Here is a 20548-nt window from a genome sequence, read left to right as displayed (position 1 = left end):
CTCCAGTTTTTCTCCATTCAAACTTACCTCCCAATTGACTTGACCCTCAACCCTACTGTACCTAATAATTAACCTTGCTCTTATTCACATTTACTCTTATCTTTCTTCTTTCACAAACTTTACCAAACTCAGTCACCAGCTTCTGCAGTTTCTCACATGAATCAGCCACCAGTGCTGTATCATCATCGAACAACAACTGGCTCACTTCCCAAGCTCTCTCATCCCCAACAGACTTCATACTTGCCCCTCTTTCCAAAACTCTCTTTCCAAAACCTTGCATTCACCTCCCTAACAAGCCCATCCATAAACAAATTAAACAACCATGGAGACATCACACACCCCTGCCGCAAACCTACATTCACTAAGAACCACTCACTTTCCTCTCTTCCTACACGTACACATGCCTTACATCCTCGATAAAAACTTTTCACTGCTTCTAACAACTTGCCTCCCACACCATATATTCTTAATACCTTCCACAGAGCATCTCTATCAACTCTATCATATGCCTTCTCCAGATCCATGATGCTACATACAAATCCATTTGCTTTTCTAAGTATTTCTCACATACATTCTTCAAAGCAAACACCTGATCCACACATCCTCTACCACTTCTGAAACCACACTGCTCTTCCCCAATCTGATGCTCTGTACATGCCTTCACCCTCTCAATCAATACCCTCCCATATAATTTACCAGGAATACTCAACAAACTTATACCTCTGTAATTTGAGCACTCACTCTTATCCCCTTTGCCTTTGTACAATGGCACTATGCACGCATTCCACCAATCCTCAGGCACCTCACCATGAGTCATACATACATTAAATAACCTTACCAACCAGTCAATAATACAGTCACCCCCTTTTTTAATAAATTCCACTGCAATACCATCCAAACCTCCTGCCTTGCCGGCTTTCATCTTCCGCAAAGCTTTTACTACCTCTTCTCTGTTTACCAAATCATTTTCCCTAACCCTCGCACTTTGCACACCACCTCGACCAAAACACCCTATATCTGCCACTCTATCATCAAACACATTCAACAAACCTTCAAAATACTCACTCCATCTCCTTCTCACATCACCACTACTTGTTATCACCTCCCCATTTGCGCCCTTCACTGAAGTTCCCATTTGCTCCCTTGTCTTACGCACTTTATTTACCTCCTTCTAAAACATCTTTTTATTCTCCCTAAAATTTAATGATACTCTCTCACCCCAATTCTCATTTGCCCTCTTTTTCACCTCTTGCACCTTTCTCTTGACCTCCTGTCTCTTTCTTTTACACATCTCCCGCTCAATTGCATTTTTTTCCCTGCAAAAATCGTCCAAATGCCTCTCTCTTCTCTTTCACTAATAATCTTACTTCTTCATCCCACCACTCACTACCCTTTCTAATCAACCCACCTCCCACTCTCATCACGCCACAAGCATCTTTTGCGCAATCAATCACTGATTCCCTAAATACATCCCATTCCTCCCCCACTCCCCTTACTTCCATTGTTCTCACCTTTTTCCATTCTGTACTCAGTCTCTCCTGGTACCTCACACAAGTCTCCTTCCCAAGCTCACTTACTCTCACCACCCTCTTCACCCCAACATTCTCTCTTCTTTTCTGAAAACCCATACAAATCTTCACCTTAGCCTCCACAAGATAATGATCAGACATCCCTCCAGTTGCACCTCTCAGCACATTAACATCCAAAAGTCTCTCTTTCGCGCGCCTGTCAATTAACACGTAATCCAATAACGCTCTCTGGCCATCTCTCCTACTTACATACGCATACTTATGTATATCTCGCTTTTTAAACCAGGTATTCCCAATCACCAGTCCTTTTTCAGCACATAAATCTACAAACTCTTCACCATTTCCATTTACAACACTGAACACCCCATGTATACCAATTATTCCCTCGACTGCCACATTACTCACCTTTGCATTCAAATCACCCATCACTATAACCCGGTCTCGTGCATCAAAACCACTAACACACTCATTCAGCTGCTCCCAAAACACTTGCCTCTCATGATCTTTCTTCTCATGCCCAGGTGCATATGCACCAATAATCACCCATCTCTCTCCATCAACTTTCAGTTTTACCCATATTAATCGAGAATTTACTTTCTTACATTCTATCACATACTCCCACAACTCCTGTTTCAGGAGTACTGCTACTCCTTCCCTTGCTCTTGTCCTCTCACTAACCATATCATTAATCTTATTCTGAAAATATGGTTTTGAGTTGAGACTAAGATATCCATCTGCTGTGTTGTTACAATGATAAACCACTCCAATGATGAATTCCTAACAATTCTTTTGTATCTAATAAGTAATCTTTCACTATCTACCAAGTAATACAGAAGATGAACTATCTATACTTATACCTCTGACACCCATTCCCTCCAGGAATTCCCATCAAGGGAGTGGCTTGGCAAAAGTCTCCAATTACCCCTGTCCTTTCATGCTATCTATCTATTCTCTCTATATCTCTGATGCCTGTCACCTCCTGGAACTCCCTTGAAGGGGTGGCTATAACAATGGAGTCTCCATCAATAGAGAACTCCAGTGTCACTTCTTAGCCTTCAGTGCCTCACCTTTTACAGGCCACTGGCAGTGGGCAACACTCACAGTGTTTGCAGAGGCTCCTACCTATTGTTCCTACTGACTACTTCTGCCTAATGTTCCTACCTACAACTTCAACCTAATGCTTCCACCTAAACGTTCCTACTTACTACTTCTGTCTACTGCTCCTACCAATTTGCCAAAAGGTGGGGCTAGCACATAGTGCTCACCGTAGCAAAATCTAGTTACAAAGAATGAGCTGCGTGAGCTAAGTGTTGTAAAGTGGTATGTGTGACAGATAGAGTGTATGTTTCAGGACAAAATGCCAGTAGTCTACATGTGGGTGAGGCAGAAAGAGAAAGAAAAAACGACTACCTGGGTCAGAGGAGTGTAACCTGACAACCACAGAAGTGCTGGCTTGCTACGCAGCCATCACTAACCCCCCCTCATACCCAGGCGGATAGTACTGGGATTTTGGCTGTCTAATAACTACTACCTAAATAGATACATAGAAAATGTGGTGACAACAGACAACAGTAAGAACATGTTGACATGAGACTGTGTAGCACTTAAAGCTATCAAAACAATATGCCCCCACCAAAAGTTTTTACTTCTGAGTGAGTTGAGGCCTATTTCACTTATTTCTTTGCTGTTTTTCTGTACTAATATGTTATTTCAATCTACATGAAAAAATTTTTACAACTCGAAAAGAGTCCATTTTTCAGAGGAATCAGGAAGTTTACAAACCTGCTCAGCCATCTAGGTAAGTTGTGGCTTATTTCATTCGTTTCTCTGCTGTTTTCTTACTCTTTTATAATGTTCTTTCATTTCACCAGAGAAAGCTTGTTATTCCCATTAGATGAAAAGCTTTAAAGAAACACCAGGAAATTTAAGTGCCTGTGCCCTTCTGATGGGCAACTGATCTTACTGCAACCCCCTCCCAGTGAGCAAAAAAGCTACTATATTTAACAGCTTATAACCCTCCCCTCCTTGTATTCTAACTTTCTAAAAGGGGGAACAAAAGGAGGAGTCACGCAGGAAGTGCTCATCCTCTTCGAAGGCTCATATTGGGATGTCTAAATGTGTGTGGATGTAACCAAGATGAGAAAAAAGGAGAGATAGGTAGTATGTTTGAGAAAAGGGGCCTGGATGTTTTGGCTCTGAGTGAAACGAAGCTCAAGGGTAAATGGGAAGAGTGATTTGGGAATGTCTTGGGAGTAAAGTCAGGGGTTAGTGAGAGGACAAGAGCAAGGGAAGGAGTAGCACTACTCCTGAAACAGGAGTTGTGGGAGTATTTGAGAGAGTGTAAGAAAGTAAATTCTAGATTGATACGGGTAAAACTGAAAGTTGATGGAGAGAGATAGGTGATTATTGGTGCATATGCACCTGGGCATGAGAAGAAAGATCATGAGAGGCAAGTGTTTTGGGAGCAGCTGAATGAGTGGGTTAGTGGTTTTGATGCACGAGACTGGGTTAAAGTGATGGGTGATTTGAATGCAGAGTAATGTGGCAGTTGAGGGGTGTTCAGTGTTGCAAATGGAAATGGTGAGGAGCTTATAGATTTATGTGCTGAAAAAGGACTGGTGATTGGGAATACCTGGTTTAAAAAGCAAGATATACATAAGTATACGTATGTAAGTAGGAGAGATGGCCAGAGAGCGTTATTGGATTACGTGTTAATTGATAGGCGTGCGAAAGAGAGACTTTTGGATGTTAATGTTCTGAGAGGTGCAACTGGAGGGATGTCTGATCATTATCTTGTGGAGGCGAAGGTGAAGATTTGTAGGTGTTTTCAGAAAAGAAGAGAGAAGAGAGAATGTTGGGGTGAAGAGAGTGGTGAGAGTAAGTGAGCTTGGGAAGGAGACTTGTGTGAGGAAGTGCCAGGAGAGACTGAGTACAGAGTGGAAAAAGGTGAGAACAAAGGAGGTAAGGGGAGTGGGGGAGGAATGGGATGTATTTAGGGAAGCAGTGATGGCTTGCGCAAAAGATGCTTCTGGCATGAGAAGCGTGGGAGGTGGGTTGATTAGAAAGGGTAGTGAGTGGTGCCATGAGGAAGTAAGATTATTAGTGAAAGAGAAGAGAGAGGCATTTGGACAATTTTTGCAGGTAAAAAATGCAAATGAGTGGGAGATGTATAAAAGGAAGAGGCAGGAGGTCAAGAGAAAGGTGCAAGAGGTGAAAAAGAGGGCAAATAAGAGTTGGGGTGAGAGAGAGTATCATTAAATTTTAAGGAGAATAAAAAGATGTTTTGGAAGGAGGTAAATAAAGTGTGTAAGACAAGGGAGCAAATGGGAACTTCGGTGAAGAGGGCTAATGGGGAGGTGATAACAAGTAGTGGTGATGTGAGAAGGAGATGGAGTGAGTATTTTGAAGGTTTGTTGAATGTGTTTGATGATAGAGTGGCAGATATAGGGTGTTTTGGTCGAGGTGGTGTGCAAAGTGAGAGGGTTAGGGAAAATGATTTGGTAAACAGAGAAGAGGTAGTAAAAGCTTTGCAGAAGATGAAAGCCGGCAAGGCAGCAGGTTTGGATGGTATCGCAGTGGAATTTATCAAAAAAGAGGGTGACTGTATTGTTGACTGGTTGGTAAAGTTATTTAATGTATGTATGATCCATGGTGAGGTGCCTGACGATTGGCGGAATGCGTGCATGGTGCCATTGTACAAAGGCAAAGGGGATAAGAGTGAGTGCTCAAATTACAGAGGTATAAGTTTGTTGAGTATTCCTGGGAAATTATATGGGAGGGTATTGATTGAGAGGGGTGAAGGCATGTACAGAGCATCAGATTAAGGAAGAGAAGTGTGGTTTCAGAAGTGGTAGAGAATGTGTGGATCAGATGTTTGCTTTGAAGAATGTATGTGAGAAATACTTAGAAAAGCAAATGGATTTGTATGGAGCATTAATGGATCTGGTGAAGGCATATGATAGAGTTGATAGAGATGCTCTGTGGAAGGTATTAAGAATATATGGTGTGGGAGACAAGCTTCTGTGGAAGGTATTAAGAATATATGGTGTGGGAGACAAGTTGTTAGAAGCAGTGAAAAGTTTTTATCGAGGATGTAAGGCATGTGTACGTGTAGGAAGAGAGGAAAGTGATTGGTTCTCAGTGAATGTAGGTTTGCGGCAGGGGTGTGTGATGTCTCCATGGTTGTTAATTTGTTTATGGATGGGGTTGTTAGGGAGGTGAATGCAAGAGTTTTGGAAAGAGGGGCAATTATGCAGTCTGTTGTGGATGAGAGAGCTTGGGAAGTGAGTCAGTTGTTGTTCGCTGACGATACAGCGCTGGTGGCTGATTCATGTGAGAAACTGCAGAAGCTGGTGACTGAGTTTGGTAAAGTGTGTGAAAGGTGACTGAGTTTGGTAAAGTGTGCGAAAGAAGAAAGTTGAGAGTAAATGTGAATAAGAGCAAGGATATTAGGTACAGTAGGGTTGAGGGTCAAGTCAATTGGGAGGTAAGTTTGAATGGAGAAAAACTGGAGGAAGTAAAGTGTTTTAGATATCTGAGGGTGGATCTGGCAGCGGATGGAACCATGGAGGTGGAAGTGAATCATAGGGTGGGGAGGGGGCGAAAATTCTGGGAGCCTTGAAGAATGTTTGGAAGTCAAGAAGATTATCTCAAAAAGCAAAAATGGGTATGTTTGAAGGAATAGTGGTTCCAACAATGTTGTATGGTTGTGAGGTGTGGGCTATGGATAGAGTTGTGAGCAGGAGGGTGGATGTGCTGGAAATGAGATGTTTGAGGACAATATGTGGTGTGAGGTGGTTTGATCGAGTAAGTAATGTAAGGGTAAGAGAGATGTGTGGAAATAAAAAGAGTGTGGTTGAGAGAGCAGAAGAGGGTCTTTTGAAATGGTTTGATCACATGGAGAGAATGAGTGAGGAAAGATTGACCAAGAGGATATATGTGTCAGAGGTGGAGGGAACAAGAAGAAGTGGGAGACCAAATTGGAGGTGGAAAGATGAAGTGAAAAAGATTTTGAGTGATCGGGGCCTGAACATGCAGGAGGGTGAAAGGCGTGCAAGGAATAGAGTGCATTGGAACGATGTGGTATACCAGGGTCGACGTGCTGTCAACGGATTGAACCAGGGCATGTGAAGCGTCTGGGGTAAACCATGGAAAGTTCTGTGGGGCCTCCTTTGCTCTCACCATTTTCCATTCTGTACTCAGTCTCTCCTGATACTTCCTCACACAAGTCTCCTTCCCAAGCTCACTTACTCTCACCACTCTCTTCACCCCAACATTCTCTCTTCTTTGCTGAAAACCTCTACAAATCTTCACCTTCGCCTCCACAAGATAATGATCAGACATCTCTCCAGTTGCACCTTTCAGCACATTAACATCCAAAAGTCTCTCTTTCACATGCCTATCAATTAACACATAATCCAATAACGCTCTCTGGACATCTCTCCTACTTACATACGTATACTTATGTATATCTCTCTTTTTAAACTAGGTATTCCCAATCACCAGTCCTTTTTCAGCACATAAATCTACAAGCTCTTCACCATTTCCATTTACAACACTGAATACCCCATTTACACCAATTATTCCCTCAACTACCACATTACTCACCTTTGCATTCAAATCACCCATCACTATAACCTGGTCTCGTGCATCAAAACTACTAACACACTCACTCAGCTACTCCCAAAACACTTGCCTCTCATGATCTTTCTTCTCATGCCCAGGTGCATATGCACCAATAATCACCCATCTCTCTCCATCCACTTTCAGTTTTACCCATATCAATCTAGAGTTTACTTTCTTACACTCTATCACATACTCCCACAACTCCTGTTTCAGGAGTAGTGCTACTCCTTCCCTTGCTCTTGTCCTCTCACTAACCCCTGACTTTACTCCCAAGACATTCCCAAATCACTCTTCCCCTTTACCCTTGAGCTTCGTTTCACTCAGAGCCAAAATATCCAGGTTCCTTTCCTCAAACATACTACCTATCTCTCCTTTTTTCTTGGTTACATCCACACACGTTCAGACACCCCAATCTGAGCCTTCGAAGAGGATGAGCACTCCCCGCGTGACTCCTTCTTCTGTTTCCCCTTTTAGAAAGTTAAAATACAAAAGGGGGAGGGTTTCTAGCCCCCGGCTCCCGTCCCCTTTAGTCTCCTCCTACGACACGTGAGGAATGCGTGGGAAGTATTCTTTCTCCCCTATCCCCAGGGATAGGGGAGAATGTTATCTAACTAATACAGAATGTTATTTAACTAATGTTATTTAACTAATACAGATAACTAAAACACTTCGCTTCCTCCAGTTTTTCTCCATTCAAAATCAACTCCCAATTTACTTGTCCCTCAACCCGACTGAATCTAATAACTTTCCTCTTATTCACATTTACTCTGAGCTTTCTTCTTTCACACTCTTTACCAAACTCAGTCACCAACTTCTGCAGTTTCTTACCCGAATCAGCCACCAAAGTTGTATCATCAGCGAACAACAACTAACTCACACCAATTCTGCATAATAGATGAAAGCAGTTCAATGAAGGCAGGAACTTTTTTCAAATATGGAATATAAAACAAGGAATCAGTACATCAAGGAAAACTTTTCAAGAAAAAGGTCAACATGGAACATAAAACATCAATTCTGTACAGCAGAAACAAGCATTTTGCTGGAAAATGAACTCTTAAGCAGAACAAAAACATGAAATCAGCATTGCAAGAAAACCTTTTTCAGTGACCACATCTCACATGAAACATGCAACATAAAACAAAATCTGTATAGCAGGAAAAATCAGTTCACTGAAAGCAGGATCTTTTCCACTGTGAAACATGAGACAAGAAAACCCTTTTCAATGAATATAACATACATACAACATGTGTATATTTGTATGTATATTTGCGTGTGTAGACGTGTGTGTATATACATGTGTATGGGGGTGGGTTTGGCCATTTCTTTCGTCTGTTTCCTTGCGCTACCTCGCAAACGCGGGAGACAGCGACAAAGCAAAATAAATAAATAAAATACAACATAAAACATTAATTCTGTATAGCAGGAAAGTAGGATCTTTATGAAATGTGGAAAAACAAAACATAAATCACTATAAAAAGAAAACTTTTTCAATGGAAATATCTTACATGCAACAATTAACATCACTCTTGCAAGTCAGAAAAAACAATTTATAGCTAATAAGATTTGCAAAAGTGGAATGTAAAACAAAAAATTTCAAGTGAAAATATCATACATGCAACATTAAAAATCAATTCTCTAGATCAGGAAAAAACATTTCATTGAAATTAGGATCATTCTCAAATGTGGAACTAAAAGATGATAACAGTATGGCAGGAAAACCATTTTCAAGAAAAATATCTTACATGCAACATCCAACATAACACATCAAATATGCATAGCAAGAAAAAAATAACTCTGGTAAACCAGTACTCAGCACATTGAGATGAGCAAAAAAATATCATTATTCTGTTACATAAAAGCTATGTACGTGTAGGAAGAGAGGAAAGTGATTGGTTCTCAGTGAATGTAGGTTTGCGGCAGGGGTGTGTGATGTCTCCATGGTTGTTTAATTTGTTTATGGATGGGGTTGTTAGGGAGGTGAATGCAAGAGTTTTGGAAAGAGGGGCAAGTATGAAGTCCGTTGGGGATGAGAGAGCTTGGGAAGTGAGTCAGTTGTTGTTCGCTGATGATACAGCGCTGGTGGCTGATTCATGTGAGAAACTGCAGAAGCTGGTGACTGAGTTTGGTAAAGTGTGTGAAAGAAGAAAGTTAAGAGTAAATGTGAATAAGAGCAAGGTTATTAGGTACAGTAGGGTTGAGGGTCAAGTCAATTGGGAGGTGAGTTTGAATGGAGAAAAACTGGAGGAAGTAAAGTGTTTTAGATATCTGGGAGTGGATCTGGCAGCGGATGGAACCATGGAAGCGGAAGTGGATCATAGGGTGGGGGAGGGGGCGAAAATTCTGGGAGCCTTGAAGAATGTGTGGAAGTCGAGAACATTATCTCGGAAAGCAAAAATGGGTATGTTTGAAGGAATAGTGGTTCCAACAATGTTGTATGGTTGCGAGGCGTGGGCTATGGATAGAGTGGTGCGCAGGAGGATGGATGTGCTGGAAATGAGATGTTTGAGGACACTGTGTGGTGTGAGGTGGTTTGATCGAGTAAGTAATGGTAAGAGAGAGGTGTGGAAATAAAAAGAGCGTGGTTGAGAGAGCAGAAGAGGGTGTTTTGAAATGGTTTGGGCACATGGAGAGAATGAGTGAGGAAAGGTTGACCAAGAGGATATATGTGTCGGAAGTGGAGGGAACGAGGAGAAGAGGGAGACCAAATTGGAGGTGGAAAGATGGAGTGAAAAAGATTTTGTGTGATTGGGGCCTGAACATGCAGGAGGGTGAAAGGAGGGCAAGGAATAGAGTGAATTGGATCGATGTGGTATACCGGGGTTGACGTGCTGTCAGTGGATTGAATCAGGGCATGTGAAGCGTCTGGGGTAAACCATGGAAAGCTGTGTAGGTATGTATATTTGCGTGTGTGGACGTATGTATATACATGTGTATGGGGGTGGGTTGGGCCATTTCTTTCGTCTGTTTCCTTGCGCTACCTCGCAAACGCGGGAGACAGCGACAAAAAAAAAAAAAAAAAAGCTATAATCATTGTCAAAGCCTGAAAAATCTTTATCACTGTTGCTTAAACAAAATGAGCTTTTGTTGGCTTCAAATAAAGCATCATTTATATTTCTATCTGGAGCGGGAGGCTGGAAATCCTCCCCTCTCATTTTTTTTTTAATTTTCCAAAAGAAGGAACAGAGAAGGGGGCCAGATGAGGATATTCCCTCAAAGGCCCAGTCCTCTGTTCTTAACGCTACCTCACTAATGCGGGAAATGGCGAATAGTATGAAAGAAAGAAAGAAAAGAAATATTTCTATCTACAATATCAATAATGACACAACTGAAAGACAGCACAATTGTTTGCTGTCACAGTGTCAAAGAACTTTTTCACTAAATCACACATCTGTGAAACAATGGGCTGATACACCCTTCCTGTGGGTATGATGCCATAACATGAAGCTCATGCATGTTTGTTTTTTTTTTTTCAATATTCATTTACAGACACATCTACATATAATTGGGGCATTAGTCCACCATGAATAACAGCTAACCAAGTGTTCAATTCTGGCAATAACTTTTCAACGGCCTTAGTTTTGTGTGATCTAAACTGATCCCATACTCAACAAACTGTTCTTTCAGAGACCACCTGGATGCCTTGACAATAATTTTCCTAACCAGTTTCATCCATCCAACCAGTAGACACGAATAAATGCAAGAGGTATTTTTTATTTTGACTTTTCATTTTTAAATATTAAGAATGGTGGTAGTTTTGTGACATCACAAAAGGGTAAAGCTACTGAATAATATGTCTCCTTGTGTCCTATAGCTTTCACTGACATCCAAAGTCTTCCTTGCTGGCATGTCAAATGTTAAGACAATTCATCCATATTCCCTATTTGGCCTAGATCAAAGCAAGTATTTTTCATGAAATGTAAAATTCAAATATTTTTTCTGTGTAATCTTTTTGCATATTTTGTACATGTGTGCATGTGGGGACCATGCCTCTTCATAAACCTATTGCACCAACCAGCTGTTCATGCAAAAGCAGAGTTATTTTTCTCCTAGTATTCTTCTCACCTCACTAGTATTCATTCTTATAGAAAAAGAAATATAATATGTTCCTGTGCTTTACAACCCTCTGATTTACTTCCTTTTCAAGCTGCAGCCAGTTTTCAGGATGGACTTCAAAGATTAGGCTTCACTGTGTGGCTGTTTTGAAGGTGGCCCATATTCTCTTCTTACAGTTTGGTGTCCATGCTCATTCACATATTGTACCACTTCAAGTTTCAGCTTATGGTATTTGCATATCTCTTTTGTCATGCAGCCATAGTTTTGTTAGAACAATGGCTAGAACAATGGCAAAATCATCTGCTTAAAATCTCATAGAACAGTACTCACTCAGATGTCTTGTTATTATCATGATCGTTACTCATTTCACTGATGTCCATAATAAGCACTCCAACCACACACTGTCAATCTATCCATATCTCTGATGCCTTTTACTTCCGGGAACTCCCTAAATGGGGAGACCAAGGCAAAAGAGTCTCCATAACTGGTGGACTCCAGTGCTGCTTCTTAGCCTTTTGTGCCTCACCCTTAACAGGTTGTTAGTAGAGGGCAACTCTAGCACAGCATTTCCAAAGGCTCCTACCTAATGTTCCTACTGAGCACATTGTTTCCAAGGGCTCCTACCTATTGTTCCTACTGACTACTTCTACACACAATCACTAGCAGCTGAATACAAGAGCCTTTACAATGTTTTATTGGATGACAATAGTGAGTCATCACAAGTGCAGTGGAGTTACTGCAAATGCTAATGACAGACAGAGAAGTAATGGTCTATTAAGAAACATTACATGGTTGCATATAGGTACATAAAGCACATTTCCATGAATGCTGATAAGACAGCAAAGATTAGATAAAAAAAATTTAAAAAATATGAAAACATCAAACATTAAGTAACAGCATATTTCCATGAATGTTGATGAGAGGTTAAAAGTAAGATAAAATCCATTGCAAATACACAAATCTTAAGTAAAATTCTCCACTAAATCATAATACGAAAAAGTTAAGTTACTGGGTAAGTCAATTACCAAATTTAACAAAGAAGTTTACAAGTGTAATGAATTAGGTAGGGACATAATGTATAGGATACACGAGTTCCTGAGTCTTGTACCACAGCAGAAAGGCTGGAAACAATCTGAGCCCAGTGTTGTCCTCACACTGACCGCCTGCTCCTGCAGTGACAGCAAGTCACAGATGCTACTCGGCTTCCATTGTTCTTCACTTTTATTGCTAGCTTTACTTTTCTTTTAAAAGCTTAAGGATGTTCCTGTATGAAAATGGTATGAAAAATGTTCCAAATAAGAAATGAAGGAGATAGTCGCGTCCATGAGAGTTCAGCGGAAACTGCTACCCTATATGGTAGGTGGTGCATCAACCCCACCTCCCCTTTAAATTTCCAATACCTATAATTAGTGCAATTTCTTTTTCTAGAAATCAAGTCATCATGTTCTTTAGTAAAAAACAACATATATTCTACTCTGTGGGTGTCTGGGGATAGGTTAGGTAGAATTTAGCCAACTAGCGAAAGCAATTCAGGGGTGCATTTTCTTTAACTTCACAGATTATATGCTGGGTGACTTTTGGAGACATTTTCCAGGGAAAGAATGTATCTTTTATGAAGTAAATAAAGTAAAATACAGTAAGTCTTCTTTTTTAACAAAAAGCTTCATAAAAAATACAAAAACTGTTTCTAATGAATTAATACTTAACTGTTACTAGTTCAATAAACATTACTTCCGAGGCTGGCCAATCCTAAGCACACAAAAAGTTTTGTAACGTTTTTATTTCTATGACTTGTTGCTCAAAAACTATCAAAACCATCGTCTTTTCTTATGAATTAAGAGTTAAGCTTTCTTACTTTAGGATTTATTTATTTTCATATTTATTATACATAATCGCTGCTTCCCGTATCAGCAAGATAAAGCCAGGAAACAGAAGAAGAATGGCCCATCCACTCATATGCACATATACATACATAAACGCATATATACATATCAACATATACATACATATTCCTGTGAGTCCACGGGGAAAATGAAACACGATAAGTTCCCAAGTGCACTTTCGTGTAATTATCACATCATCAGGGGAGACACAAGAGAGAAATATAAGTCAGTTGATATACATCAAAGAGACGAAGCTAGAACGCCATTTGGTAAACATGCGATTGTCCAGTCACATGTTTACCAAATTGCATCCTAACTTTGTCTCTTCAATGCACATCAACTGACTGTTATATTTCTTTCTTGTGTCTCCCCTGATGATGTGATTATTACACGAAAGTGCACATGGGAACTTATCGTGTTTCATTTTCCCCGTGGACTCAAAGGAATATCTTGATCATGCACAAAATTGTGATCCTTTCTATACATACATATACATACACACACAGACATAACATACATACACATGTACATATTCATATTTGCTTGCCTTCATCCATTCCTGTCACTACCCCACCCTGCAAGAATACAGCATCGCAATCCCCCACTCCAGTGAAGCAGGGCCAGTAATACAGAGAAACAGGCCACATTCATTTACTCTGTCTCTAGCTGTCATGCTTAATGCACTGAAACCACAGCTCCCTTTCCATATCCAGGCCCCACAGACCTTTCCTTGGTTTACCCTAGACGCTTCACATGCCCTGGTTCAGTCAACTGACAGCATGTTGACCCCAGTATACCACATCATTCCAATTCACTCTATTCCTTGCTTGCCTCTCACCCTCCTGTATGTTCAGGCCCCGATCGCTCAAAATCTTTTTCACTCCATCCTTCTACCTCTAATATGGTCTCCCACTTCTCCTCGTTCCCTCCACTGCTGACACATATATCCTCTTTGTAAATCTTTCCTCCCTCATTCTCTCCAAATGTCCAAACCATTTTAACACACCCTCTTCTGCTCTCTCAACCATATTCTTTTTATATCAACACATTTCTCTTACCCTTTCATTACTTACTCTGTCACACCACCTTGCACCACATATTGTCCTCAAACATTTCATTTCCAACACATCCACCCTCCTCCGCACAACCCTATCTATAGCCAATGCCTCGCAACCATACAACATTGTTGGAACTACTATTCCTTCAAACATACCCATTTTTGCTCTCCGAAATAATGTCCTCTCCTTCCACATATTCTTCATTGCTCCCAGAACCTTCGCCCCCTCCCACACCCTGTGACTCACTTCAGCTTTCATGATTCCATCTGCTGCTAAGTCCACTCCCAGATATCTAAATTACTTCACTTCATCCAATTAGTTTCCATTCAAACTTACATCCCAATTAACTTGTCCCTCAACCCTACTGAACCTGATAACCTTGCTCTTATTCACATTTACTCTCAACTATCTCCTTTCACACACTTTTCCAAATTCAGTCATCAACCTCTGCAGTTTCTCACATGAATCAGCCACCAGAGCTGTATCATCAGCAAACCACAACTGACTCACTTCCCAGGTCCTCTCATCCATAACAGACTGCATACTCGCCCCTCTCTCCAAATCTCTTGCATTTATCTCCTTAACCACCCCATCCATAAACAATTCAAATAACCATGGGGACATCACACACCCCTGCCGCAGGCAAACATTTACTGGGAACCAATCACTCTCCTCTCTGGTTGTCAAACTATATCAACAGAGGTTCTACTGTTTGTTTGTCCACATATTCATTCCTAGCTAGAAAGCTTTTTATTTAAGCAGTGGATGCCTGTATGAACTTCTCCAAAAGCCTTTCACCAAACATCACTCAATGACAAGTCATGCAATAAGAACAATGGCAAGCCAAACATCAAAACATTTTGACCAAGTTTTCCCACATGAGACATGGCTAACATTTTGACTCCTTCAAACTCCTCTATTATGAACTGGTCATTGTCTAATTGATTTTCCTTACCATATCACTCTATAAATGTTTTACATAGACATGATTTGGCATTTGTAATGGTAAACTGATGTGATGAATTAACTTACATGCTGAGGACTTGATTTTCCTAGCAAAATTTTTGTTGTTACTCTTCATTTGTCAATGCTAGAAATCTTAGTAAATTACATTTTCCTACTTTGAAGAACAGCATAGATGAGAAAGAACTAGTAATTTCTTATCCACTTCTAGACATGATAATTTTGCATGACTTTTAAAGAGTGCATCCCTCTGAACTTCCCATACATTACATACATATGTACAATACATGAACATACGACCAACATTTCAAGAAAATATCATTTTACTAAGCAAAATCATGATGCCATATTTATCTAAAAAAAAAAATAATACTGCAAAAATATAGTGGTTGGCAGCTCTGTAAATATGAGCAGTATCCCTTACTAGGGTGAATAAGACACCTGTAGATATAAATAGCTGCTCAGATGGTTAGTAATTATGGCAACTACATATAGGTACATTTGCTCTCTTCCACTAATTTTAATCTATTATGCTTGATCGCCGTCTCCCGCATCAGCAAGGAAGGGCTAGGAAACAGACAAAGAAAGACCCATCCACTCTCATGTACACACATATATACATACATATACAAATCAACATATACATACACATACATATACATATATACACTATGTACATATTCATACTCGCTTTCCTTCATCCATTTCTGGAGCCACATCGGCCCACAGGAAACAGCATCGCTACCCCCTGCTTCAGCAAGGTAGCATCAGGAAAACAGACAAAAAGGCCACATTCATTCACACACAGTCTCAGGTTGTCATGTGTAATGCACAGAAACCACAACTCCCTATCCACATCCAGGCCCCACAGACCTTTCCATGCTAAAGTTTACCCAAGACATCTCATATGCCCTGGTTCAGTCCACTGACAGCACCTCAACTAAGGTATACCACATCATTCCAATTCACTCTATTCCTTGCATACCTCTCACCATCCTGCATGTTCAGTCCCCAACTGCTCAAAACCTCTTTTTTCATTCCATCCTTCCACGTCCAAATGGTCCCCTACTTTTACTTGTTCCCTTCACTTCTCACATATATCCTCTTTGCCAACCTTTCCTTCCTCTCTCTATATGTACAAACCATTTTAACACACCCTATTCTGCTCTCTCAACCACACTTTTTATTACCACACCTCTCCCTCTCACCCTTTCATTTCATTAATAAAAAATGCTCTATTTGGATGAAAACAAGTATTTATAGAAGAAAATTTTTATGACAAAATCACAGAAATGTGATTTTTCATTGTGGGCTGTCTGGCAAACAGGACTGAATCTGATCCTAACCTCAGTGAACTCTTAATTAACAAAGATAACTCTACCACCACAGTGAACTGCTTCATTTGGCTTCTTACACAATATCAATACTAAAGAAACCCAAGTTTGAAGCTGATACCAATCTAATACCAACCCAAAAAAAAACCTAGGAGAGTGTATCAGCTCAGTGCGATCCTAATAAGTGGCTACAACCTAACACCATCATTACAAAACCCTCAGATGAGACCATAAACCTAACAATCACAATCTTAAGATGAATATCATAATCCACAACCTTACCTTGAGTACCTTTTGTTGTTTTAGGAGCTGCCTTCTATTTACACAGCTTACTTTTCAACCAAACATCTTTATTGTGGGATGAGTCTACTATACAAGTAAATATTCGGCAAGCTGTTGATATCCTATGAAAGGCCAAACTAGAATATACCCTCAAGTTTGGTCACCATACCTAAAGAAGTACAAAGAGCTAACAAAGAAGGTCTAGAGGAGTGCAACAAAGATGGAACTGGAAAAAAACGAACTGAGTTACGGATTATAGCTAGAGCCTTTAAATTCGCCAAACTTGATAGAGAAAAGAGTGAGGAGTGACCTGAGCACACACATTCAGTTTTTAAACAGATTGATGACATGAAAAGAGAAGTTCCTCAAGATATATATGAACAGAGCAACGAGAGGACTTAACATAAAATTAGGTAAGAAACTCGTTCATAAAACAGGTAGAGAAATACTTTTACATTATAAAAATGGAGGATGAAAGGAACAGGGTGACTTGAGGACAAATATGATGGTAAAGAATGTTCATGAGATGGGGTCCTATGAGTGTACAAACCCCCTTATGCTGCAAATAAGTAATTACAAAAAGATTCTTAGTGACCTTCATTTCAAATGCTCAAGGTCTATGTTTCATTTCTGCTATTTCTAGAGAGAATGAGATGATTTCAGCACTCACCTGCTGAAGCTGTCGAATATGTCTATTCTCTTGTTGGATGGAGTGAATCAGGGCACTACGTGGCCGATTGTTTGCTGCTTCATTCAGCTCATTCATCTCCTCACAGTACTGCCAAAGTACAATGGCTGAAATTCTTGAAGATAAAAGTACAATGCAAGTTCAAGTGTCACATGACAAACCTAGAGTGGTCATAATTTCAAACAAAATGTGTGTTACATTTTGCTAAAATGGAAACAATACTGCTGATGAGTTCTCATGACTGGGGAGGAAGCTATGGAAGGGAGCAATGAGGAAATAAAGCATCCATCCCTATGGAAGGTGGGCTGGTATCCCTGGAATCCCCTGCCATAACACTACAGGGCACTTCACAACCTTACCATACAAGCCCATTTTCAATCACAATTCATCTTAAACTTTCTGAATATGATTTCACCTCTAGGTCAGCACTGATCAGAAAATTGGTCTCTGTATTGGTAATCATGATGTTAAAATAAGTTAACTGAAGTATATAAAGGCAATAAATACATAAAACCCCTTAGTATACGAAAAATCTAAAATTGCGAGATTGGGAAAACTGAGACAAGCAATGCAAAGCACATGGATAGAGGTCTGCAACTGAAAGGGAAGATACAAGTTTGGGAAGGGTAATGAAAAGAAATAAAACAGAATAAGAGAGGATTATGCATAAAAAAGGAAAGATGGGAGGGTAGGAAACTGATAAAAGAAGAGTTCCTACCTATGGGAACCAATCATGAAATTTTGCTAGACAAGCGCGGTTGCACTTGGTGCTCATTACATCTTTCAGCTGCTCATCCAGATAGGACTTCAGCTATGTGTCTTATCTTCTTTTCACTCCTTAAATAATCAAGATATATATTCATATATTTATTCATTATACTCTGTCACTGTCTCCCACGTTAGCAAGGTAGAGCAAGGAAACAGACAAAAGAATGGCCCAACCCACCCACATACACATGCATATACATACACGTCCACACACGCACATATACATACCTAACATTTCAACGTATACATATATATACATACACAGACACATACATATATACACATGTACATACTTCGTACTGGCTGCCTTTAGTCATTCCCATCACTACCTGCCACACCTGAAATGACACCCCCCCTCCCCCACACACGCGTGCAAGGTAGCGCTAAGAAAGGACAATAAAGGCCACATTCGTTAACACTCAGCCTCTAACTGTCATGTATAATGCACCAAAACCACAGCTCCCTTTCCACATCCAGGCCCCACAAAACTTTCCATGGTTTATCCCATATGCTTCACATGCCCTGGTTCAATCCATTGACACCACATCAATCCCAGTATAACACATCGTTCCAATTCACTCTGTTCCTTGAACCTTGAACCCTACTGCATGTTCAGGCTACGATCGCTCAAAATTTTTTTCACTCCATCTTTCCACCTCCAATTTGGTCTCCCACTTCTTGTTCCCTCCACCTCTGACACATATATCTTCTTGGTCAATCTTTCCTCACTCATTCTCTCCATGTGACCAAACCATTTCAATTACCCTCTTCTGCTCTCTCAACCACACTCTTTTTATTGTCACACATCTCTCTTACCCTTTCACTACTTACTCAGTCAAACCACCTCACACCATATATTGTCCTCACACATCTCATTTCCAAGACATCCACCCTCCTCCACACAACCCTATCTATAGCCCATGCCTCACAACCATATAACATTGTTGGAACCACTATTCCTTCAAACAAACCCATTTTTGCTTTCTGAGATAATGTTCTTGCTCTCCACACATTCTTCAATGCTCCCAGAACCTTCGCTCCCTCCCCAACCTTGTGATTCAATTCCACTTCCATGGCTTCATCCGCTGCCAAATCCACTCCCAGATATTTAAAACACTTCACTTCCTCCAGTTTTTCTCCATTCTAACTTACCTCCCAATTGACTTGTCCCTCAACCCTACTGTACCTAATAACCTTGCTCTTATTCACATTCACTCTCAGCTTTCTTCTTTCACACACTTTCCCAAACTCAGTCACCAACTTCTGCAGTTTCTAACCCGAATCAGCCACATCAGCGAACAACAACTGACTCACTTCCCAAACCCTTTCATCCACAACAAATTGCATACTTGATGCTATCTCCAAAACTCTGGCATTCACCTCCCTAACAACTCCATCCATAAACAAATCAAGCAACTATGGAGACATCACACACCTCTACCACAAACCGACATTCACTGGGTACCACTCAATTTCCTCTCTTCCTGCTCGTACACATGCCTTACATCCTCAATAAAAACTTTTCACTGCTTCTAGCAACTTACCTCCCACACCATATACTCTTAATACCTTTCACAGAGCATCCCTATCAACTCTATCATATGCCTTCTCCAGATCCATAAATGCTACATACAAATCCATTTGCTTTTCTAAGTATTTTTCACATACATTCTTCAAAGCAAACACCTGATCCACACATCCTCAACCACTTCTGAAACCACACTGCTCCTCCCCAATCTGGTGCTCTGTACATGCCTTCACCCTCTCAATCAATACCTCCCCAAATAATCTCCCAGGAATACTCAACAAACTTATACCTCTGAAATTTGAACACTCACCTTTATCCCTTTTGCCTTTGTACAATGGCACTATACATGCATTCCACCAATCCTCAGGCACTTCATCATGAACCATACATACACTGAATATCCTCACCAACAGTCAACAACACAGTCACCCCCTTTTCTAATAAATTCCACAGCAATACCATCCAAACTCACTGCCTTGCTGGCTTTCATCTTCCGCAAAGCTTTTACTACCTCTTCTCTGTTTATCAAACCATTCTCCCTGACCCTCTCACTCTGACCACCATCTCGACTAAAACACCCTATATCTGCCACTCTATCATCAAACACATTCAACAAAACCTTCAAAATACTCACTCCATCTCCTTCTCACTTCTCCACTACTTATCACTACCTCCCCATTTGCCCCCTTCACCGATGTCCCCATTGTTCTCTTGTCTTACGCACTTTATTTACCTCCTTCCAAAACATCTTTTTATTCTCCCTAAAATTCAATGATACTCTCTCACCCCAACTCTCGTTTCCCCTCTTTTTCATCTCTTGCACCGTTCTCTTGGCCT

General features: G+C 40.5%; 1 protein-coding gene across 5 annotated transcripts in view; it reads right to left on the bottom strand.

Annotated features, from left to right (window-relative positions):
* The window catches only part of LOC139755301 (FGFR1 oncogene partner 2 homolog), a 97308-nt gene that overhangs the window by 29721 nt on the left and 47039 nt on the right, over positions 1-20548 (bottom strand). For 4 of the 5 annotated variants that reach the window (XM_071673417.1, XM_071673421.1, XM_071673419.1 and 1 more), the window contains exon 3: positions 17398-17505. The exons of the other annotated variant lie outside the window; for it this stretch is intronic. In XM_071673417.1, coding sequence (XP_071529518.1) covers positions 17398-17505 — 108 coding nt within the window. The remainder of the gene's footprint in view (positions 1-17397; positions 17506-20548) is intronic. 5 annotated transcript variants of the gene reach the window in all.

This window comes from Panulirus ornatus, chromosome 19, assembly GCF_036320965.1.
Source record: "Panulirus ornatus isolate Po-2019 chromosome 19, ASM3632096v1, whole genome shotgun sequence".
Lineage (NCBI taxonomy): Eukaryota > Metazoa > Arthropoda > Malacostraca > Decapoda > Palinuridae > Panulirus > Panulirus ornatus.
The sequence above is the reverse complement of the archived record's forward strand: the minus strand, read 5'-3'. Positions and strand labels throughout refer to the sequence as shown.